General features: G+C 40.4%; 1 protein-coding gene across 4 annotated transcripts in view; it reads right to left on the bottom strand.

Moving 5' to 3' along the window:
- Positions 1–25,054, bottom strand: part of scarb1 (scavenger receptor class B, member 1) — a 58,588-nt gene extending 33,534 nt beyond the window's left edge. For 3 of the 4 annotated variants that reach the window (XM_033646890.2, XM_033646893.2, XM_033646892.2), the window contains exons 1-4: positions 19,212–19,579; positions 14,492–14,652; positions 5,417–5,558; positions 5,093–5,296 (exon numbers count right to left, since the gene is read on the bottom strand). In XM_033646890.2, the coding sequence (XP_033502781.1) occupies positions 5,093–5,296; positions 5,417–5,558; positions 14,492–14,652; positions 19,212–19,331 (627 nt within the window). In that variant the 5' untranslated portion in view covers positions 19,332–19,579. Of the gene's footprint in view, positions 1–5,092; positions 5,297–5,416; positions 5,559–14,491; positions 14,653–19,211; positions 19,580–24,826 lie in introns of those variants that run through there. The other variant, XM_033646891.2, reaches the window with a different exon arrangement.
- Positions 25,055–25,467: the final 413 nt, after the last annotated feature.

Raw genomic sequence — 25,467 nt, 5'->3', positions numbered from 1 at the left:
TCTGGTTGGTTGTACAGGAGTCTGGAGTCTGGAGGTTTGTTCTGCCAAAGTCCCTAAAAACAATGAGCAGGGAGTCTGGATATTTTTTCCTCCAAGATAGTAATCTGGTGTTTGAAACGCCTCTGCCTGGGGGAGAATGTAAATAAACAAGGAAAACTCCTGCGGTGAACACAACGCTTACAGTCAATTAAAAGAGACTCCGTGTTGGGACTGCATGATCTCTCGAACTCTCTGACATCTGTACACTCATTTTTCTTGATAGCCCTGTTGCACGGTTGGCTCAGAGGGGGAGCAGATGGAGTGAAGCATCTGTGTCCAGGTGTCAGTGAAGCACAGTGCAGCAGACATGCAAAAGTCAATGCTGGCTCTGATGAGAAGCAACAGAGAGCCAGAGAGCAGATGTTCCCTCGATGTATGGAAGGGAGTGCATTAAAATCACTGCTGTCAGAGTTCAACAAGCACTCTGGCTGGTTTTCTGCTCCGGCTTCTCCTGCTAATATTCTCCTGTCCATATAGAGCTGCTTCTTCCTCGACTCAAAGCTCGCCAGTTCATGAAAGTCGGTGAAAAAGTTTGACAAGCAAGTCGAAGGGTGGTGAATGTCAAAGACGGAGAGCGGAAAACTAGACAAATAAAAGAAGAGAACGTGTGACAGAGCACAGCACTGAGGCTGCCATCCAGGGTGCCATCTTTCAATGTCAAAAAAGTGAGTAAAGGTAAACGTGCGTGCCGATAAACTCTGTTGCTGACCATAGATTTATATAAAAGGAGTGAATATGGCACCGTGATGTCACCCTCTGGTTTGTGGATTCCCATTATAAAGCCTTGAGTTTGACATCTTGGCTTTTTGGAGCCAGAAGTGACCATATTTGGACACGGGGGTGGAGCTGTGGAGGAATGATGGGTGGATGTGACTGAGAACCTGAGAACACTGCTGTGGTAGCGACTTGTACATCACAAGGTAGCCACGCTCTAAAGCATCCCCTGCTTCATGTCTATTTACCTCTAAATAGGACTGTAATTTAAAGAATAAACATCATGCTGTGTTGAAGAAGACTTGAAACTAGTGATTGAGACCATTAACTCATTAGGAAAGTGTTAACTGAGGTAATAAATCAAGTGAGAAGTTGGCTCATTTTCTTAGAGGCTTCTATTGAATCTGACTTTCATCAAAAGCCTCGCCCCCTGCTGGCCATTAGAAAGACTGCAGGTTTAAGGCTTCACTTCTTGGAGCTAAAGGCTCCATTCTAGTCTGGGGCCGTTTAGTGGCCGTTTTGGTAAGCAACCGGAACCAGGGCGAGAGAGACAGGATCCGGAATTCGATGGATGCGCCTTTCCATCAAAATAAAAGCACCAAGCTGATAAAAATGCGGTGAAACTTTTTAATTTAAAGAATATAATTTACAAGAAAAGTCCCAAGCCATTAAGTTAACCTTTTTCTTTTATTGTATTACACGTTATTGTCTATTTCAGTTTTTTATTTAATAGGCACTTGATCCTAGTTTTGTTCATTATACCTGTAGTTTGTAAATGCATTTTTTCGATAGAGTTTGGGGCAGTGGGGGCGGACGAGAGAGGAAAACTGTGTGATGCTCGCCATGCAGCATGCTCTATCAACCAAGTTTCTTGAAGAACCTCTTCTAAAACAGACTGCTGTACATCCATGTTTAAATGATTAAAATGTATCGATCGTGGCGACAGTCTTCACTCTTCTTTCTTTTCCGATTCAACTTTCCAACGTGGAGAAACCGGAGACGGTAATCGATGGTGCACCAGAATTTAAAGTTTTACTTTGGTGAACACTTTTACTTTGGTGAGTTTGGTGAATTCTGGATCCGCTCTCTAGACCGGAACCAGAATCCAGACAAAATTCAGAGTGAATGGAAACCAGGCTCTTCGCTGTACGTGAAGAGCCTGGTGACGCGAGGCTACGCCATCCACTTCTTTCATTCAGTCTGTGGTGCTGAGAGGATGTCCCAAACTGTATGTACTGTATATACTACGGGACAGGACAGGACACCAGGGCTGTTTATAGGTTAAAATATTATGATACCGCCACCCTTAAAGTGATACCGATACTAAAATTTTGGTGGCATTGCAGAACAAGAGCTGTCAACTCCATCAAATACAGCGCCTTGCAAAAGTATTCACCCCCCTAGGAATTTTTCACGTTTTAAAACCTCACAACCTGGAATTAAAATGTATTGTTTGAGCATTTGCATCATTTCATGTACAGAACATGCCAACAACTTTGAAGATGTGAAAAAAAATTTTTATTGTGAAGCAAACAACAAAAAGGCCCAAAAACAAAGAACTTCAGTGTGCATAATTATTCACCCCCCTGAAGTCAGTACTTTGTAGAGCCACCTTTTGCAGCAATTACAGCTGCAAGTCTCTTTTCATAAGTCTCTATGAGCTTGCCACATCTTGCAACTGGGATTTTTGCCCATTCTTCATGGCAAAACTTCTCCAGCTCCCCCAAATTGGATGGTTTCCGCTTGTGAACGGCAGTCTTCAAGTCAAACCAGAGATTTTCAATTGGATTGAGGTCCAGGCTTTGACTAGGCCATTCTAACACATTTAACTTCTTCTCCTTAAACCATTCAAGCGTAGCTTTAGCAGTATGCTTCGGGTCATTGTCCTACTGGAAGGTGAACCTCCGTCCCAGTCGCAAATCACAGGCAGACTGAAACAGGTTTTGCTCCAGAATGTCCCTGTATTTAGCACCATCCATCTTTCCCTCTATGCGGACCAGTTTCCCAGTCCCTGCTGCTGCAAAACATCCCCACAGCATGATGCTGCCACCACCATGTTTCACTGTGGGGACGGTGTTCTTGGGGTGATGGGATGTGTTGGGTTGCTGCCAGACATAGCATTTCCCTTTGTGGCCAAAAAGTTCAATTTTAATCTCATCTGACCAGATCACCTTCCACCATACATTTAGGGGGTCGGCCACATGCTTTTTGGCAAACTAAAAACGTGCTTTCTTGTTTTTAACACTAAGTAAAGGCTTTTTTCTGGCCACTCTTCCATAAAGCCCAGCTCTATGGAGTGTACGGCTTATTGTGGTTCTATGGACAGACACACCAGTGTTTGCTGTGGAACTCTGCAGCTCCTTCAGGGTTACCTTTGGTCTCTCTGTTGCCTCTCTAATCAATGCCCTCTTTGCCCGGTCTGTGAGTTTTGGTGGTCGGCCCTGTCTTGGCAGGTTTGTTGTGGTCCCGTGTTGTTTCCATTTGGTGATTATGGATTTGATGGTGCTCCGGGGGATCATCAAAGATGTAGATATTTTTTTATAACCCAGTCCTGACTTGTATCTCTCTATAACTTTGTCCCTGACTTGTTTGGAGAGCTCCTTGGTCTTCATGATGTGATGCTTCTTGCTAAGTGGAGTTGCAGCCCATTGGGGCCTCTCAGAAAAGGTGTGTTTATACTGACACATCATGTGACACTTAGATTGAACACAGGTGGACTTCATTTAACTAATTCTGTGACTTGTGAAGGTAATAGATTGCACAAGCGCTTTGTAAGGGGCTTCATAGCAAAGGGGGTGAATACATATGCACATGCCAATTTTCACTTTTTTATTTCTTTAAATTATTCTTTTATATATACTTTTCTCATTTCACTTCACCAACTTAGATAACTTTGTGCAGATCCATCACATGAAATTTTCAGATGAAAAACATTTAAATTACAGGTTGGAATCTAACAAAATAGTTAAAAAGCAAACGGGGGTGAATACTTTTGCAAGGCGCTGTACATCACACCACAGACTGTATGGGTTCTAGCTGCTGTGATAATGGGCCAATCACAAGCTGCATTAAGTAGAAAAATGCTTGCTGTGATTGGCTGCAGTCAACACCATTCAAATTGTCTTTTCTTTTCTAGTTCTGGGAACTGATGAAGCAGAATTCGGGGCCCCGAATTGGGCCTGGTGGGTCCCGACCTCGTCTTCAACTTTTAGACTACTTTTGCTCTTGTCCAAAATAAGTATCTTTAAAACCAAATACTCAGCAATCAAGGAATCACCGGAGACACGTAGAATCGAGTGCAACTGAGTTTAATGTGTTCACAGGCAACAACACATACAACTCAATGAGTCAAGCGCCGGAGCAGGACTGAAGTTTTGCTGTCTGTGTGCTCTCTCTTATGCTCTTCTCTTTAATCCTTCCCACATAAGCCCGAACATAATGGTGTCATACATGCACATCAGATCCTATGAGATCCTACATCCAATACAATACACCAATGAGTGTGTGTGTGTGTGTGTGTGTGTGTGTGTGCACATCGTGTGGATACATGAAACAATAAACCATGGTGTGACTGGTTATGATCAAGTAGAGTATACTGCCTGGACATGTATTTTTAAAGGTCAACTGATACTAAAGCATAAGACTAAACAGTTACATTACACTACAGAACAAAAAGAATCAATTGCAGGTACCGTTCAACTGGAGAAGTTTCCATACTACTTGCGAGGGTTAGGTAATTAATCAAACTTTATTTTCATTAACAATTTTGGCTTCCAATGATTGTAATTCATTTATTATACTGTAATTATTCACACAATTTTTTGAATTTGTTTTTCAGTTGAATTAAAGTTCAAGAAAACCCACTGTTTAAGACAACTTTTTTAGTTTAATAAATGCATAATGTTTCCAATGTCAGTGGATAGTTATGTCCAATAATCGTGATCTCAATGTCAACCAAAATAATCATGATTATGATTTTTGCTATTATCGAGCAGCCCTACTACTGTGTGTTATTTCAGTTGATACTTTGATGGTATCAAGTGCCAACACCCAGCCCTGAACACTGATGCTGCATCTTGATTGATGCCTGATGACATAGTTTGTGTATAGTGTGATTTATTTTAAAATATCACAAATAAAATGAACATTCACTCAAAACTAGGTGATTCTAGCATGCACGTCCGCATTTTAAATACTTTAATTTGTTGTATTTTTTTCAGTGTGAGTACACTACATCCTTCAAACACTGCTGTTCTCATCGGTCTTCACATATTTTTTTTTTAGTCTCTTAGACACTGGGGCCATAAAGCTGGAGTTTACAAACATTTGAAACACTCACCTCAGCAAACAGGCCAAACTTCCCCGATGAGGGCAGCATGCCGGGCAGGTATTTATTGAGGAAATCAACCAGACCACTGTCGTAACCCCACATCAGCTCCCCTACTGTCTTGGTCAGGAAGGGCCCCTCTTTGAAAGTCTTGAATGTTGCACTGATCATTAAACGCACTGCAAAGGGCATGTTTTCCATCATCACTGCTGCACCCTAAAAAAGGGATTGGAGCAAAGAAAATATAGTGAGTGAATTAACCGGAGAATGTGTGTGTGTGTGTGTGTGTGTGTGTGTGTGTGTGTGTGTTGAGATGCAGGTAAAATAATGTCTTACCAGCACCAGCATGTTTGGAATCGTGACAACATCGGACTCGTTCCCTGAAGACATGGTCGGCTCGAAGAAGTATCTTCTGTACTCCCTGTAGGACACTGTGCCGTTGGAATGAAACGTGATGTTGTCTTTCTGAATGCGTTTTCTGGAAAGGAATAGAAAATATTCAAAATTAAATCTTTAGTCCCCTCACTCTTCAGTTTCAAGTGGCTAGATTTTCATACTAAAGGGTCTCTGATCATTGTCTTCTTGCTGTCCAGCCACCGACGTCCAGATAAAAGAAGATCTGAGTCAATAAAAATATTGATACACTCATCTGAGCGGCCCTCAGTATAACCTTCGATCGCAAAACAATAACAAAAGAGGGAGCAATGCCGTCATTGCGTCAGGTTCTCCTCGTTAGGATTCAGTGTTCATTGTTCAGGAGTTTTTGATTAGGAGCTGAATTGTCCACAGAGGCCTCCTCCTCGCCAAAACAATCAGACCTGGTGATTAAAACCAATAAAAACACTAAATAAAGCAGTGTCACGTTAACAATTAGTGTTTTTCCAAAGCTGTTCAGCTCATCACGGAGGGGCTGCTAGCCCGGCCCCTGTTAATATGTCCTCATCTTTTTTCTCTGATAACTTAAGATCCAGACATTCAGAAGGTTTTTACTGGGAGCTGAATTATCTACAGAGGTCTCTTTATTTCCAAAACAAACAGACAAAGTGATTTAAACCAGTAAAAACACTGAATAAAACACTTCAACTTTAAAAATCAGTGTTTTTCCAATGCTGTTCAGCACAGCAGGAGCTGGAGCCCAGTTACTGCTCACGTTTGCTTAGCTTTTTTCTCTGATAACTTAAGATCCAGTGGCTGGTTGCACAAAACACCTTAAGTTAAGAATTTCCTTAAAGTCCTAATTAAAGTTTCCTCGAAATAAAATTGGTTGCACAAAACACCCTTAAGTCTTCTCTTTATGGTGTCCTTAAAATCTTTACTTGAGTATTTATGTTTTTTTTCCTTGTCCTAATGTTACACTTAAGGATTCCCAGGACTGTTGCACAAAAGACCTTAGCAACCAAAGCAAGGTATGAACAAAACTTAAGGTACCTCTGACTGCAACATGACCAAGTTTAAGGTGATAAATGGAAAACACTAACACATCCCAAGTTTAATGTTCTGTGGCCAGGAAAATCCTGATGGATACACTTTTGATTTTACACTTAAGATTTGACTGAATTCATTTTCATTACAATCATTCTGGTATTTGGGGATCAAATTTACTTTAGTAGTTTGTGCTTTCTATGACTGTATTCCTCCAGAAGTATAATCTTTTCCTCCTCTGACCAGTATGGTTTTCTTGTCTTATTTGCTTCTGCCATTTTTTCCACTTTCTAACTATAAGCCAACTTTGTGAGACAATAACAGGCGTCACAAGAGTGAGTCCAAGCACACAAACAATCTCCATGGAAACTTTTATCACTGTAAAATCTCTTTCAAGGCAGTAAGCAAGTTAATGTTTTGCCTTAACTAAAGAAACCTTTTAAGGGATTCTGAGCAACTGTGTAGGTAGTTTAGCTAAGCAGAAGTTAAGCCTTAAGTGTCATACTTAAGGGGAAAACTTAAGGTCCCATGTCCAATTACTTAAAATCCTTTATCCGATTAAAATACAAAGATAAAAACAATAAAGATCTAAGAAGTGTATCGCAGAAATGTAGCTTAAAACTGGATAAAATGTCAATTTATGACAGCTTCTGATAAACAACCACAACCCTAACGCATGCGCAAAGAGGATATGACGCCACTGAAAGGTTTGAACATTGTGCTGTAATGTTTGGGATAATGTAGGTACACAAGTCAACAAAATATATAAAATTGGTTCAGCTGTTTTAACACGAATCCAATCTGACTCTCTCTTAATTTATTTTCTTTTCTTTTTATTGCTTACTGATTTTAAAAGTCTTTCCATTGCTTTCTGTTGTTTGTGTAAAGCACTTTGAATTGCTCATGTGTTTGAAATGTGGCTTAAAAATAGAGCTGCCTTGCCAAATAGTTTATTGAAAAGACGCTAGAAACTGAACACCAGTCAAACATAATATGCCGGCTATAAAGCTCAGAACCTGTGAAATAAGTAAATGTGTGTAAAGGAAACTAAGGATGATCTTGGGGGATGGGTTATTACCAATACAATGTTTATAAAACATTGCTCTTTACTGTTTTACCATTTCATTTTTTGTATTTATAACTTCATTGTGGAAAGCATTATTAGGGTCCGGGCAGCTAAGCTAGGTATTCTTCTTCTTCTTCTTTCTTCTTCTGAGGAAATCATACTTCCCATGGGTGAAAACTCACCAAACTTTGCACAAAGGTCCAGTCTCATGCCAGATATCCTCAGCTGTAAACTCAAGCCAATAGTCCTGATGGTGGCGCTACAGCAAGCGTCTAAAGTTCAAAACTTTGAAAATTCATAACAAATCAACGGTGCTGTAGCATTGTTCCGACCTCTCATTGTTCCGACCTCTCATTAGTCCCGTTGTTCCGATATGTGATTATACTAGGCTATACTGTATTTGTGTACCATAGAGATTCAGCAACGCAACAAAAGTAGGCTACTGGTCGAGATACAAGTGTCATAGAGAGGAGAGAATGAAACACCATAACCTCCTGTTATTAACTCTGGGGTCTGGGTTGTGTGGGGAGCTCTCCGCGGTGCTGAACGGCTCACGGCAGGTGTATTTCTACCTTGATGGTGCGCCGCGACCGGCTCTGGGTCAGCTGGGAAAGGCTTGAGGCGAAGCAGGCTCACGGCTTATGTGTTTGCCACTTTCTTTTTCATTTTAACCAACACCATGACCTTTTCCTGACCCTAACCAAGTGGTTTTTGTGCCTAAACCTAACCAGACCTTAACCACAGGGCATCATGATGATTTCGGAACGGACTTCGGAACAATGGGTTCAATATGGTCAAATCAGTGGGATGTCGGACGACCCCCAAATCAACCATACGTGCTACAACTTCACAACTTTCTTCAAACTGTAGCCCCAATACTGAAGAAACTTTTGTACATTTAAACCTGTTAAAAATTATGAAGTCCAAAAACTGTAAAACTTCTTAAACCTATCTCCTCCCACAATTTTTGCTCAATTGACACCAAACTTGCTACAGAGCATCTTCAGACTGTCCTACAAAAACTACGTTTCTCAGATTTTTGATTTATCAAAAATTGAGCCTACAGTGCATCAAAATGTTTGACTGTAAACGGTACTGTAAACATATACATGCAAATTCTTGCTAAATAAATCTTCAGTGTTCATGAAAAAAAGACAAAATTCTAGAGTCATGGTAGATGATGTGTGGCAAATTTCAGAATTTTATCTCAAAAACTGAATTTTTGACAGCATTTTGAATTTTGCTCTAATGTGAACAATTGGAGTCAATGTAAAAATGGCAATTTTAAACATCAGTTTTTCACTTATGGAGCAAATCAATCATTGTTACAAACAAATTACCAACATCTCCATGCTGTCTAGATGCAATATGTGTATTTTCAGATTTTTGTTTCGATAACTGAATTTTTTACAGTGGTTTGAAATCTGCTTTTCCATGCACGGATGGCTGCTAAACCTGCACGTCTGGCTTAGTCAATTTGTGAAGCTACACATGAATTGTCACTGACTAATTAGCTCAGTGAGATAGAAATTGATTCTTAGTCTCAGAGGTTGTGAGTTCAAGCCTCAGCTGATGCAAAAGGCAGATTGTGTTGCTAAATTCCTAAATGTCTTCCAGTTCTTCTGCTTGTTGCTCAGAATTGCCTAAAAATGCCCGGACCCGACCCACCACTGCGCAGCAGCTATAATTGTTTGTTAGTTTGTTGAATTCACTGTGTGTCCCCACACTTCTGAACCCAAGCCAATGCCCTTTGGCCCAAGGTACACAGAATACTACTAATGTGATGAAATGATAAAGAGGAAGAGAGATAAGATAGATAAAAGGAGAAGGAATAAACCATCCCACACACACAGTGAATGATAAATTCTCAGAAGAGCTGTGCATCAGAACTTCAGAACTTCTTCAGCACTGATCAAAATGTGTCCGTAGAAGTTACCGTACTTGCTGAATCAATTCTTTGATCAAACTATTCTTGATTCCCGTCAGACAAGTGAAGCTGTTGTTAATTGTTGTGAAGATCTGCAACACACCTCAGCAAAGCCCAGACTCCGTCTCACAGGACTCTCACGCCCCTGATGCTGATCCATTTCCTGAGCCAGCCGATCAGAGTTGACTTGCCACATCTTTTTACCCTGGCAGCGGCATGCAGCAGTGACACTGTCTACCCTAATGTAAGGATCTGTTACACTTCACACGAGCATCTGTGATATCGTTGCAATAGTGTCCTGCTGGAGGCACGTACAGCCAGTAAATCATCTGTGGTGTCACCTCAATGGCACCAATTATCAAACCATCGGCAGGAAGGCGATCCAGACGCTCCGAAAAATATAGAAAACGAGGAAGGAAATATTAAAAAGCCTTTACTGTGGTGGCTAAATCATTAAATCATTGTGAGGATTTAGCCACCACAGTAAAGGCTTTTTAATATCATTTTTTAATATTTCCTTCCTCCTCTTATATTTCCTTAAAATGATTTTACGATTTAGCCACTACAATAGAGGCTTTTTAATATTTCCTTCCTTGTTTTCTATATTTTTGGAGCACCTGCAACGCCTTCATGTTGATCCTGTTGTTTCCCGTTCTCCACAAGCAACCGACACAAGATTTTGATCCACGATGGTATAAACAGAGCAACCAGTCGTGTCTGTTTTAGGAAATAAAAATAAAATATAAAAGATAGAACAGAAACCTTAAGGACAAACAAAGGCCTTAGACAACATGTGGGTCTTCAGCCTTGACATGTCTACAGAGGGGGAGCACTTAATTGAAAGGGTAAGCTGTTCCAAAGCTTTGGGGCGACTCCTCCGAACGCACGATCGCCCTTCCCCCTTAGTCTGGATCGCGGGACTGCCAGGAGCAATTGGTTTGACGATCTGAGAGATCTAGTGTTGGAGAGGGTGCAGAGGAGCTCAGTGATGTATTTGGGTGCCATACCATGTAAGGCTTTAAAAACTTGACCGGCAACATATGACTGTTAATGTTTTTTGGGGCATTTTCTTTAACAGGGCCATTTTAATGACAGTGTTTGCTTCCCCACGTGCAAAGGTTCCACTGAAACCTGTTAACCCTGGACACTATTATGCAAAAGTATTGTCGCTGAATCCTGGGCTTTGTGCCTCCCAAGACGACTGTGATTGGTTTAAAAAACAAAAACAAGCCACAGTGTTTTTCAGCAGAAAGATAACTAGCTCCTCAAAGTAGGGATAGCAAGTCAGACATGGAGTAGTCGCAGGTTCAACTTGCTCCGTATCATTTGGCATATTAGGGTGTGTCATGGCAAGTAGGACACAGAAGAAGTCAGCTGAAGTCGTGGAGCAAAGTTTAACGAGCCCTGCGTTCAAGCAGACGCTAATGGCTAATGCTAGCGCTAGCCTCCACCACCCGGACGCGGACCCTCCATCACCTACAGAGCAAACAGAGGACACGATCTTCTTCAACTAATTAAGGCAGAGATGGCCACCTCTCATCAACTACTGGGCAACGCAATCAAACAAGAGATGGCTACTTTCCATGCTGAAATCAAACATGATCTGGAGGCTCTCCGCGAGGACACCAAGGCTGACATCGCTGCTCTAAGAACGGAGTTTACAGCCGAGGTGGCGTCTTTCCGCTCAACGCAGACTGAAACGTCTACCACTATACGGGAGATGGAGAGCACACTCAATCGCCATGTTTCCAACATCAGTGAGATGCAGAGCGCCGTTTCAGACATCAAGCAGGCAGTCGATAAACTGAAAGACCGGAATGACGACTCAGAGAACAGAAGCCGCCGTCAGAATTTGAGGATTATCAGGATCCCTGAGGGCGAGGAAAATGGCAAACCTGTGGCAACGATGGCTTCGTTCTTTAATGAGGCGCTGGGCGATGAAATAACTAATGCCCTGGTGCTAGACCGTTCTCATAGGTCTTTGGTTCCAAAGTAGAGATAGCAGGTTATTGCAAACAGGGAGATTTCGATATAGCACTGGGGGAAACACTCCTTTCATTGCACCTCATTGCATTGATCTGAGAATCAGGATACACATGCAGCTTTACCACCCTTTATTTCATCCCTTTTGACTCTGACCTCACGTAATCTTGGTACTCAGTCACAGAATAGGTTGTTGCTTCATACTCCCTTTATCAGAACTGAGCTAGGGAGACTGTCATTCTCTTACAGTGCTCCTTATACATGGAATATTCAAGACAAAGGAGCTGGTGGTGGATCTGAGGAGGGCAAAGGCACCAGTGACCCCTGTTTCCATCCATGGGGTCAGTGTGGTCATTGTGGAGGACTACAGGTACCTGGGAGTGCATACAGGCAATAAACAAGAGCCCCCTCCATTTTCTCAGGAGGCTGAGGTCCTTTAACATCTGCCGGACAATGCTGAGGATTTTTTACGAGTCTGCGGTGGCCAGCGCTATCCTGTTTGCTGTTGTGTGCTGGGGCGGCAGGTTGAGGGGTAGCAGACGCCAACAGACTCTATAAACTGATTCGCAAGGTCAGTAACGTCATGGGGGGTGGAGCTGAACTCTCTGGTGGCAGTGTCAGAGAGGAGGATGCTGTCTAAGATACGCGTCACCTTGGATAATGTCTCCCACCTACTCTACGATGTGCTGGTCGGACACAGGAGCACATTCAGTGATAGACTCATTCCCCCAAGATGCACCACAGAGCGTCACAGGAAGTCATTCCTGCCTGTGGCCATCAAATTGTACAACTCCTTCCTCGGTGTGTCAGCCGCTCTGAGTCAGCAGACTGGCATTTGGACTTTTATACTATACACCGATTATCCAAAACATGAAAACCACCGACAGGTGAAGTGACAAACATTGATCTTCTTGTTACATTGCAACATTCTGTTGGAAAACCTTGGGTCCTGGAATTCGTGTGGATGCCACCTGACACGCTCCACCCACTTAAACACCAGTGCAGGTACTACCACGCCAACAGAACAATACGCCATGCCACACCACAAAAACGGCTTAGGAATGGTCCGAGGAACGAGACCAAAAGCTCAAGGCGTCAACCTGGCCTCCAAATTCCTTGGATCCCGATCTGATCAAACATCTGTAAGATGTGCTGGTACCCCACCTCACAACCCACGGGACTCAAAAGATCTGAAAGTAACACCCTGCAGCCAGACACCAAGGGACACCCTCCAGAGGTCCTGTGTCCATGCCATGACTACTCAGAGCCAAGTCCGGTCCAAGAAGGACCCACCATGGATCAAGGGTACCTGTGGGGTACCAGCACATCCCTCAGATGTTCAATCAGAATGGGATCTGGGGTATTTGGAGGCCAAGTCAACACCTTGAGCTCTTTGTCCCATTCCTGGGGTCATTCCTGAGCAGTTCTTGTGGTGTGGCATGGTGCATTGTCCTGCTGGGGGAGCCACGGCTATCGACCTGTCCCGTTGCCATGAGGGGGTTTACTTGGTCTGCAACTGTGTTGGGGTGCGTGGTGCACATCAAGTACTATCCGCATGAATGCCAGGACCCAAGGTTACCCAACAGAACATTACATTCTAAGATGATCAATGTTATTCACTTCACCCACCAGTGGTTTTAAGCCTCAGCACAGTGACGATATAAATTTTATTTGGTTCTTATTTAAATTTTTATATCTTAAGATCTTATGATGGTTGTTTGTTTGCTTACTGATTGTTTAAAATGTCTTTGTTCAAACTCTGCATCATTGAAAATGAGGGTCTCCCTTAATTAATTTCCTGAGTCTTAAATAAAGGTTTGAATGAAAAACAATAAATTTCAAAAAGAGTCTTCATCACATAAACATGACGGACGTCTCTGACCTTATTAAGAGGCTATTACAGCACACATTACGAAAGACACCACTGACCTTAAAAGATTAGATAAGTGTTCTGAACACAAAATGTGAAGACATTTATTTGACCTCTGAACTCTTAACATTTTTTCTGATTTACCAATTTTCTAAAAGATAAGATATTCTACTTATCTGTAATTGTCAATTAGACGGCAAAAACAACTGTGAATGTAACCACTAACAAGCGCTTTGTGTGTATTGTCTTCCTCTGCGCCATAGAGCACCACTGTTGTCCAAAAACTGTACTTGATTTTGACTTAATCCCAGAAACAATGTGGATTAGTACGCTGCTGAAAATAGTCCCCAACAACTGTACTATTTCCTGCTGTTGTGAGGTGTTTTTAAAGGTTTACATCTCCAGCATGAACCGCTAGACTCAGAGCTGAGAGCCACAGACAGGAGCCATAAACAACACACTTATTTGCGGCTTTGTTCCTTTGATCACAGGAAATAATCTCAGCTCTAAATTACTCAGAGGTGAGCATGGGTGCAGAAAGTGACAAGTAAGCAAGAATCACTGGCATTATGAAATCGCTGTGCCCCTGCTAGGACTTCTTTACATCACTCTGTTATTACACCAAAAACTAGGTCAATGCATGCATGCTGGCATGTCCTTTTTAGGTTCAACCCCCTGCACTCCCCCTGAAGTTGTACACATGGAATAGTTACATAACAGTGTTTGGACTGCATCCCTCCATTTTGCTGGAAAAGTTCAATTACACACACTTGCAGAATGACCTACATCTTGTATGTAGTGTACATAGTGTTCCCAAAAGTGAGCCAGTTGGATGTAAAGACACAGCTGCACGTTATTAAATCAGTAGTGTCAGTCTGTCTGGCAGCAATTTTATATTATGCAACAAAACTGGAGACAGATAGCCTCAGATTACATCAAGATAATTTAAAAATTGAAGACAATTAGTCCTATTCGACAAATTATGTCACCAAAGCAGAGACAGTGACCTGGGACTGAATCTTGCAACATGTTGCAGGTCAAGGTGTCCTGATGGGCAAATGCAAGCCAGCAGACATGTACGCATGGATTATGGGTCAGCATGTGCTCTCAGGGGGGAATAACATGTTGATTTAGAGTGTGTACCTGTACACGTAGGGTCCTTTCTGTTCCACCATGGGCTTCTCTCCCTTCAGTATCTCTTTAGGGTTGAGGACGTTGAAGAAATAGACAGACATGTAGAATGGCACAGGGACGTCCTTCCACATGGTGTAGGACATCTTGTTCTTCGGGTCAATCACTGTGTTCTGACATGAGACAGAGAGGGGAAAAGGAAATATATTATTTTCATTATCGGTTGATGTGGCATTTGTTGTTTTATGGGTACGTTTTCTCACAAAATGCCAGAAGATATAGAAAAATTTAAATCTTCGTCTTCAAATTGATTGTTCTGTCCCAACAACTCAAGATGTTCCAATACCATTTATCCCTTCCCGATACCCGAACTTGCATTTCAGCTGACACTGAGTACCAATCCAATACCACTGCATTGAATATTTCTTAACAACTCTCTCCTACCAACCCTATATGGATGTTAAATGATAGCACTATATGTTGTATGGCATGGTTCAGGTCAGTGGTGTAAGGTAGTTACAACGGGCCCCCAGAGCACGCTATCATGCCCATATCGTCTCGTCACATGGTCAGAGACCAGACATTGGATAACATCAATATACTTATTACACTGCAATCAACATTGCATATCTGTACATAACAAAAAATACCAAAGAAAATATGAAATTAACAAATTATCGAAACTAAAGCCTTGCATACTGTACATGTTGACTTTTTACTGGTGGGACTTTCCCGTGCAGATATTTCCATTGATGAGGTTTTTCTGTATGCCGTTGCAGACGTTAGCATCACACTAGTTTCCTCGGCAACAAGCCTATGGGATTTTTCCATTGGATTTTGGATTATTGCCGAAAATAAGCTCTGTGGCAAACAAACCTTAATGATACTTACACGTTTTGTCCAGCAAGATAATCTTCACAAATGAACACAACTTTTATAATTATTAAGACCTCAATGCAATCGCCAGAAGTAAAAAGCTAACGCTAGGCTATAAACAAACTACACCACGGTCGCCTGACTTCAACATCACCTCCATAACAAGACTGTAAAGCTGTGTTTGGCATGATGACATTCTGTAGTCTTATTTAGCAACTTCTTGGCAACTGCCTTTTGTAAGACACATAAAAAGCTTCAAAGTTCACGAGTGGGGTATTTACTGGGTGTATTTTATGTCATAGAACAAAACGTGAAAGTCTCATGAGCATGTTAATCTTAGACCTTATTTCAGGGATCTAATCAAAAACCCATCGACTTTGAGATGAGAAAACCAGGAGTGGTAAAATGCTAGCTCATTTTCAGGTTTTAGGACTCATTCCTGGGGTACTTTTTTTATTACTTTACTTATTGCTGGAGTCTATCCCAGCTGACATGGGGCGAGGGGAGGGGTACACCCTGGACAGGTCCCCAAACTATCACAGGACTGACGCATGGAGACAGACAACCATTCACACTTATGGGCAATTTAGAGTCACCAGTTAACCTGCATGTCTTTGGACTGGACCACAACTGACAGCTCTACCACCAGCGGTCCACAGCCCACAATTAAATTAAGTTTACTATCATGCATGTCAAAGAAAAGCATGAAATCTTCACATTTAAGAACCAGCAGGTGTTTGGTGCCTTTGGTTAAAAAAATGAAATGATTAATTGTTTTTGAATGACTTATCCACCTGAGCAGACTGACATTAACATGATTTTTTAAACATCATTTCAGGTGTTTCCCCACTTAGAGACCTTCAGTGACTCCGCCTGGTGTTACCTATTGTGTAGATCACGTATTGTGTACATTGTTTGTCCCAGTTGGGAAACCAGTTTCCCCTTTGGGGATTAGTCAAGTTTATCTTATCCTGTCCCAAACAATGTCACATATATTCTGTACTGTAGTTAACATGCACACCTGGATTACATGATCATGCCAGACAAGTCCTTGAGATTTATTACAAACACTGTGTCCATGACCTTTGCTTTAATATTCGAGTTAATCTCCCTTCACGTGGTTTAATTCAACCTGGTCTCAATCCCAACTCGTCAAATTGAGACGCTTTGTCAGTAGCCTGTCAGCGTCAGATACTGACGCACCAAGGCACCCCTTAGCAGGGGTATGACACGCATCTGGAGTTGGTATTTTTTGATGTTCAGTGCATCTTCCGTAGTATAAACAGCTAGAGGGTTCACATAGGATGGGCAGGAGGGGAGGTGGGTCAACCAAACCTAGGACTTTCACTCAGGAGACCGCTGTTTGTGTCTCATGTGAAACCTAAAGTCAGTCGAGTTTTTTTTAGTATGTAACGTATGTGTAGCACACTACGCTAATGATGTATGTCACGTGATGTTACATGATGTTAGTAACAAGTATTGGGGACCTACTCACTAGTAGTACCCTATGAACACTGAAGGCAGCTGCGCCAAAAAACGGAGACTAGCGCTGCTCCAGTGACAGAGCAGCGGTGTGTCAAACATAAGGTGGCAGAGGAAGAAATGACGTAAGTTAACCAACCAAAAACACTGGGGATAAGCAAATGTACATGGTATGATCAATGTCAATTTTTACACCCCAGTTTCACAGTACACCACTACATCCCTTCACAGGGATACATTGCCTTTTCACTGCGGTAAGATAAGATGAATACCATTATCGTCCTACATGCAGCTCCACTTTTATTGTCTAACCAACAGTCTAAAACTTGAAAATATCAAATATTAAATTATATAAAACAGAGAAAAGCAGCAAATCTATATAACTATAGATAGCAGGCTGACTTAGTTACTCAAGTACTTGAGTACAAAAGTAGCTCTTTTTTTACAAGCTAGTCACAAATTGCCTCTGTAAAAGGTGTTAATGTGACATAATATTAAACATTTCAATATGAATACACGCCATTAAAGTAATCCTTTTTCAATTGAGTGATGCTACTCAAGATTTTAATGTATGAAAATTTTGTTGGGCCATAACAGCAGTGTTATTTCTGCCCTTTTAAAAAATCTAAAAACTAGTTAAAAGCTACAGCGTAACTAAAATATATTAAGCTGAGTGAAAGCAGGAATATCTGACGTTAGGATACACAACAAGTATATGACACGCCCCACATATACTGCATGCATGCATATCAGAGGTGGAAGAAGTACTGAGATTCTCTGCTTAACTTAAAATAGAAGATAAGATAAGATAAGATAAGATAATCCTTAATTGGTTCCACAGTGGGGAAATGTGCAACATTACAGCAGCAGAGGGACAGAGTGCAAACAAGAAGCTTTAGTAGAAAAAAAATACAACGCAATACTTTAGTACATAAAATAAGTTACCTATACAAAAACAAAGAGCCATATAATAAGCAAACAGTATAAAGACACAAAGCAATATAATAAGGAAGCAGAATATAATAAAGAGACAGACTGGATGTCTGATTTCACATTACTGACAGATAGAAGTACAGATATTGTACAGTATACCATGGTCTAAAGTCCTGATTTTAAAATGTGACTTGAGGAAAAACTACTAAAGTATTTCCAGTTAAAATGTACTTGAAGTAAAAGCAAAGGTACTCATTATGAAAATAAAATAAAATCATATTTTTTTCTGTTTTAAAGAGAAGAAATGTATTAAAAAACCAGGTAAACATATTGCATTATACATTTTTTGTATATTTTCTATATTTATATGTTTTTATATATTTATAATTTTCGTTTTGTATTATTATATTTTATTGTTTTATTTATTATGTTATTTAATTTATTTTTTTATCTAATTTTATTTATTGTTTTTCTTTTTTTTCTGTTTTTAGGAGCATTTTAATGTTGAAGTTAGTCAGTTTGGAGCCAACTTTTATATACTTTGTAGCCTATACTACTGGGTAGGTTATAGTAGACATATTTTAAGCAGGAATCTTTAGTGGAAAAAATACAAAGCAGTATATAATTACATAAAATAAGTAAAGTGGTCTATAAAGTCCTGAATTCAAAATGCTACTCGAGAAAAAGTACATAAGTATTTGCAGAAAAAAATGTATAAAAAAACATGTATACATATTGCATTATAAAATTGTATAAAGATGTTTTATATACATTTATTTTAGATATTTAGTTTTGATTATTATTAATCATATTTTTCATTTTATTTTATCTATTTTTTTTCTGTTTTTAAGATCATTTTAATGTTGTAGTTGGTCAGTTTGGAGCCAATTTTAGACACTTTGCAGCCTATACTACTGGATATATTATAGTTCTGCATCATATTAAAGAAGCAAATCAAACATTTTATATTTTTTTTAAAATACGTACAAGTGTCAAATAAATGTATTGGAATAAAAGATATATTTTTCTCTGGGATAAAGTGAAGTATTAGTGTGCATAAAATGGAAGTACTCAAAGTACAAGTGGGGCAAAGCAGTATGTGGGTATAAGAAATTATATTCCAGCTCTGATACATACACACATATTCATGCTTTACTTTAGCACAGCCTTATGGGAGCACTCCATCATTACATTTCACTGCACATACTGCTCTGTGAATGCAACAAACCCCTTTTAATTCTACATCTTTAATTGACAGCAACAGAAGTCCATTGACATTATTGCTTATTATAGGTTTGTTTGCGTGCGCGCGCCTTTTATCATGTCGTGTTGTCCTCACGTGGCAGTGTGAAGCCCTTTGAGACTTTCGGCTGTGATTAAAATAAACTTGACTCAGCAAATTAAAACACAAGACAAACATCTGTGTCAGCTCGCTGCTTACCTTCACTATCTGATCATCGATGATTATGGGTCCCACAAAAGTCAGCAGCGTCCCAAAGAACACCGTGAGGACCCCCGCCACTATGAACCCGATAGCCACTTTGGATTTATCGATAGCCATGGCTGGTTATTGATAGCTGACAGCCAAGTGTTTGGAGCTTGTTTACGTTGTTGACGAGCCAAACTGCCAAACGGCTACACAAAGTAAGCAAACTGTGAATGAGTACAGCAGCGTGTGAACATTAAACACTCAGCTGTGTCGTTTATAAATGTCAGCCTCCGCTCCAGCCGGCTTTTTAATCTCTCTGATCGATGTAGTTGACCTGCTCCTATTGTCGCTGTATTTATAGTCTGTTGGTCACGCCCCCCGCCGCGAGCCGAGCATTCTGGGAGGTGTAGTTCCAGGTCATTACACACTTTAACACACAGACTTTACCCCATTATATCACAGAGGTGAAAGAAGGCTGTTTATATAAGTGAAAGCAGCGACACAATCCTGAAAAATAAAAAGTTACAAGTATAAAAACATGCGTTAAATCCTACTGAAACACAAGTAACAGAAATATGAACATAATATACTGTCTCCTGTGACTGATATCTGATTCTGTTACACCCTAAATATACTACAGTTTTTACCCGTGTGCCATCAAATACATCAAATATAAAATAATCTTGCTCTTCAAGTGCAATCCACTACTAATTGGTGCAGTGGTTCCCAACTGGTGGGTCGTAGTCCAAAAGTTAGCCTCGCGTCACCAGGCTCTTAAAGCGAAGAGCCTGGTGTCTAGTCACTCTGAATTTGTCTGGATTCTGGTTCCGGTCTAGGGAGTGGATGCGGTATTCACCAAATTCACCAAACTAAAAGTGTTCACCATAGTAAAACTTTAAATTCTGGCGCACCATCAATTTGGGGTGATGAGGGGTGCAAGAAAATCGATTAACTTAATGGCTTGGGGCTTTTCTTGTAAATTATATTCTTTAAATTAAAAGTTTCACCGCATTTTTATTAGCTTGGTGCTTTTATTTTTACGGAAAGGCGCATCCATTGAATTCTGGATCCTGTCTCACTCGCCCTGGTTCCGTTTCCTTACCAAAACAGCCACTAACGGCCCCAGACTATCCAAAAGTAGGTAGCACAGTTCCAGCACAGAGCTTTTATTTTGAAGTGGCGTTTTCTGCTGTAGACTGAGTGACTGACCAGCAATCCAGCTCAACGACATGACCAAATGCAAGTATGACACTGAATGTGAAACTGTGGGACCAAAAGCTAATGACGAAGCAGAAATCTGGACCTTGTGGCTGCACCATTTGGGAACCACTGCTCTATTGCAACCTGCTATTCATCTTGATACAGCCTTTTTTATACACTGTTTACTTCCTGTTTTATGAACAATTATGTTGTCTGTTTTTCTTACTTGTTTGTTTTAAAGGGATAGTGCACCCAAAAATGAAAATTCAGCCATTATCTACTCACCCATATGCCAATGGAGGCTCAGGTGAAGTTTTAGAGTCCTCACATCCCTTGCGGAGATCCAAGGGGAGAGGAGGTAGCAACACAACTCCACCTAATGGAGGCTGACGGCGCCCCAGATTCAAACATCCAAAAACACGTAATTGAAACCACAAAATATTTCCATACTGCTCGTCTGTATTGATCCAAGTGTCCTGAAGCCCCGACATAAAAAGTTGTTTGGAAAAACAGAGACCAGCGAAAGCACGTGAACACATGTCAGCACAGTGCACAGAGAGGCAATTAGAGCTACAGATTACAACGAGGCTAAAAACAGAGTTCAAATGACGTTTTTCCAAACAACTTTTTATGTCGGGGCTTCAGGACACATTGGCTCAATCCTAATTCTCATTTTTACCCCTACCCCTTCGTCTAGCCCTTGCCCCTCAAAATGGAGTGCCAAGGGCTAGGGGTGAAGATATTCCCCTAAGAAATGGGACAGCACTCGATTACCGCTACGTCATCAAACGCTATCGCTAGCTGGCTGCTACGTCAGCAGAGGCGACAAGTGTTTATCACAAACATTCAAAATGCCGTCTGCAAACGTTGTAATGTCCATTGCTTGGGTTTTAGTGTTATTTCTGCGGCTGTCCACAAGTCACAGAAATCAAAGGAGGAGAAGATATCTTCAACATACAAGTGCTGATGGACCAGTTTTTGGTATGTATGGATTGGCTGTAAATAGATGTTTTGTTGTATTTAACGTTAACCGAGCTAATCAACGCTAACGTTAGCTAACGAGCTTACCTAAACATGTGTAAACATTCGTGTATACATTTATAGCTCGCTTTGGCTGCTCGTTGCGCCATTTTGCCAGTGTTCGCACTTAACTGTGGGAAAATTCCATGTACCCCTTTGTTGCTAGTGTGGTCCGGGAAAATCTTCGTTTTAAGGGCTATTTGGCCCTAGCCCTTGGCACTCGCTCTCGATCCACAGGAGAATTTGGATACCCCTTCCCCTCACGTGAACGCGCAAAACTAAGGGGTAGGGCTAAGGGGTGGAATTGGGATTGAGCCTTGGATCACTACGGACAAGCAGTATGGAGATATTCTATTGTTTCAATTATGTGTTTTTGGACGTTTGAATCTGGGGCACCGTCAGCCTCCATTAGGTGGAGTTGTGTTGCTACCCCCTCTCCCCTTGGATCTCCGCAAGTGTTGTGAGGACTCTAAAACTTCACCTGAGCCTCCATTGGCATATAGGTGAGTAGATAATGGCTGAATTTTCATTTTTGGGTGCACTATCCCTTTAATGACTATGCACTTGATCAGGTGTTGCACTCCTAATCTCGTTGTTTAGTCTTTGTACAGTGACAATAAAGGCTTTCTATTCTATTCTGTGTTAATCTAAAGCGTCAGTGTTAGTGCAGCATGTTGCTGATGTAGCTGCTCCAGGTGGAGCTAGTGTGCACTACTTCATATACAGTGTTGGAGAGTAACTAGTTACATGTAATGGAGTTGTGTAAATAAAATTACAAAATAAATGTAACTGTAATCAGTTAGAGTTACTGACAAACAAATGTAATCAAATAACAGTAACTAATCAACATGTTGATGATTACCAAAGGGTTACATCTGAATATATTAATTTCAGTAGAAAGCTTATATGTGGACTATAACATAATGTATAGAGTCCAGAGACATGCAGGTTAGATCACTTAGTGACTCTAAATTACCCGTAGGTGTGAATGCATACTTGATCTGATTACTTAGTTTGACTGCAGTTCACAAGCAATGATTGACAGCTGTGTTAGAGACCGCTCTGCTCTGATTGGTTGCTTTCGTTCAGCCACAGACTTATTCTAGCAAATATCATTAAAAGGACAAACAAAACGTCTCTCTAGACATCTGAAACAGGGCAAAGGACCCAAACCAGACACTGTTGTGATGTAACGGATCACAGGCCAATGGGGTGTGAATCACTGGTTTAATGTTTAACACTGTGTTTTATTCCACAAGCACGTGTTTATAATATAAAATCTTTATCTGCCAATACACTTTAGCTGTCAAAGAAATATAGTGGAGAAAGAAATAATAATATTTCCCTCAAAAATGTAGTGGAGTGGAAGGTTTTTTGGACATAAAACAGCCTGTGAATGGTTCCAATTTGAAGTCTTTCAGCACAAGACTGTAAATTATAACAGTTATTGCAGGAAAATACTGAGAGCATTGAGTCTGAAGTCACAGTAGCCTTATTTTGTTTAAAATTTCAAAATAGATGACTATAAATCTGAATAAATTGCCTTTGTTTTTAAGTGTTGCCAAGTTTTACTCCTTTTGATTGCGCTGATGAACAGAAGGATATCCTCTGACTTTCACATGGAAAGGAGGTGCTTGAGGGGAGGGGCAAGGACAGCGTATAGGTTACATATGATCTGCACACTGATGTAGCCGAACACTGACAGTTACGGAAGCGTATTGCATTCACTTGACAAATAAAAAAAGCCCTGTTTTTCTGAGAATTTTTTTCTGTAATTCATTTATTTTTCTGTTTTTTGGTATAATTTTTTCCCTGTTTTTCGTGGTAATTTTTTTCTGTTTTTCGTGGTAATTTTTTTTCCTGAATGAGGAGACGAGATACTAGATATGAGATATCTCGCGAGAAGCTCCCACCTGGCACCTGCAAGTGACCGGTGCCTGCGTAAAGTCGACAAACTAATGATAACACCATCTATATGACTTAAAGACAAGAGTATCTCCCAGTGTCTCAAACCCAAAACAAAGTAAAACTGGATTAAACTAAACAATCATGTTTGCTTCCATCATATCGAGCTCTCAAGAAAGGAATGAAAGCATCTGTTGTTTTATTGCTCTCTTAACTCAGAAAAAAATACTCAGAAAAACAGAGAAAATTACCCCGAAAAAAAAGAAAAACCATGAAAAACAGAAACAAAATTACCAGGAAAAACAGAACAATAAAAAAAACCTCCAAAAACAGAACAATAAAAAAATTACACAGAAAAACAGAAAAATAAAAAAAATACTCAGAGACACAGAAAAATAAAAAAATACTCCAAAAACAGAACAATAAAAAAATTACACAGAAAAACAGAAAAATAAAAAAATTACACAGAAAAACAGAAAAAAATACTCAATAAAACAGATTTTTTTTGTGTGTCAAGTGAATGCAATATGCTTCCGAAGACAGTAGGTTTTCATACTGAAAATAAAATTTGGCATTGAAATGAATGATTGGCAGTGAAAAACAGTTACACTGAAAAATAAAACAGAGGCATAAAAATTATTTTACTTTGTTTGGATTTTTTTTTAGTTTTTTTTCATGTTTTCTTCATGTCATTATTTTCTCAGAGTACATTTTTCCACACTTTATTTAATTTATTTTAATTTTATTTTTTATTTTTTTATTTGACATACTGTCGCCGTTTTTGCAGGGATAGGAGGCGTCTAAGGGGAGGAGCAAGGCCAGTTTAATTTACATATAATCTGCATACAGAGAGAATACATCTCCTCGAGACCTCCAGTTAGTTCGTCAGGGGTGACATGTATTTTTTGTTGTTGTTTTTAAATCGGACTATAGGCCTTATTGAAAAAAAAATCAGAATGCAAAAGAAACATTAAAAATTAATTAAAAAAAAATAAACACCTGTATTTTATTTCAGTACACCTTCTTTCAGCGCCAGTCTTTCCTTCAAAGCCAAATTTTATTTCTAATGCTAAAACTTACCGTCACTGTTCCAGCTTCATAAGCTAGATCAAAGTTTGCAGTGAACTCCGAGTTGCATTTGGTCTGTGCCTGAAACCCACCAGCTGTGCCACCTGCATAGATTTTATACACTGTGTGTGTAAATCAGAGGCACAGTCTGACATTAAAGGCCCCATAATATCTGTCAAAGGTGCAGCAGCAGTCAGCGCCATGTCTGCAGGGAATACATGACTCTGGGAGACAGGGAAACTGCAGCACGCACAAAGGTTTATTCAAATTATGAGATGCGCGCAGACTGATAAACAGGCAAATATGAGTCTGTTTGAATGTTCATGGAAACTGTTCAGTGTAAAATCAGTTCTTTTTGCGCAACAAAAACCGAACTTTAACACTGCCTTATCGATCAAACATAAAGAAACTCTTTGAATCACGTGGTTTCTTACCTTTGTGATTTGGTCGTTCATGATGGCGGGTCCCACACACAGCAGGATAACTCCAGACAGCACCGTCACAGCCCCTGCCACTACACATCCAATAGCCACTTTGGCTTTATCGATAGCCATGGCTGCTAATAATGATCACTATTAATAATAAACAAGTGTAATGTTTCCTCTGCAGAGCCTTCACATGTATAGGTGTGTGTTCAGGTCCGGGGATGGACAGTGATGGATGGAGAGGAGTCAGACGGGCTCTCTGTGTTTATACTCTGCAAACCCCGCCCCTCCTCACACTGACGGGTGTGTGTGCGCTTACTGAGCACACTGATCCCAATTTCATGTAAATTCATGCAGTCACATTTTAGTCAGATGACTCTACTGTCACTTTGTCTAATTTAAGTGCAGTGCAGTGAAGCACCCAGCAGGAATCATGTTCTCATGCTCCACTGTTGTACTTCATTTAAGAATCATGATGTCTCAGTCTGTGGAGTTTAAACATGATGTTAGTCACATCATCATGGCTTGCCATTTGGTCCTCTCTATTTTATGATTTAGGTTGTTGTTGTTTTGACACAGAAACTTACTCTGTTCAAAATCAGTAGGAAAAGTCTCAGACTTCAGTTTCTTAAAAGTCCAATGTGAAAGAT

The sequence above is a fragment of the Epinephelus lanceolatus genome, chromosome 19, assembly GCF_041903045.1.
Source record: "Epinephelus lanceolatus isolate andai-2023 chromosome 19, ASM4190304v1, whole genome shotgun sequence".
Classification (NCBI taxonomy): Eukaryota; Metazoa; Chordata; class Actinopteri; order Perciformes; family Serranidae; genus Epinephelus; species Epinephelus lanceolatus.
This window is presented reverse-complemented; position numbering and strand designations above follow the sequence as displayed.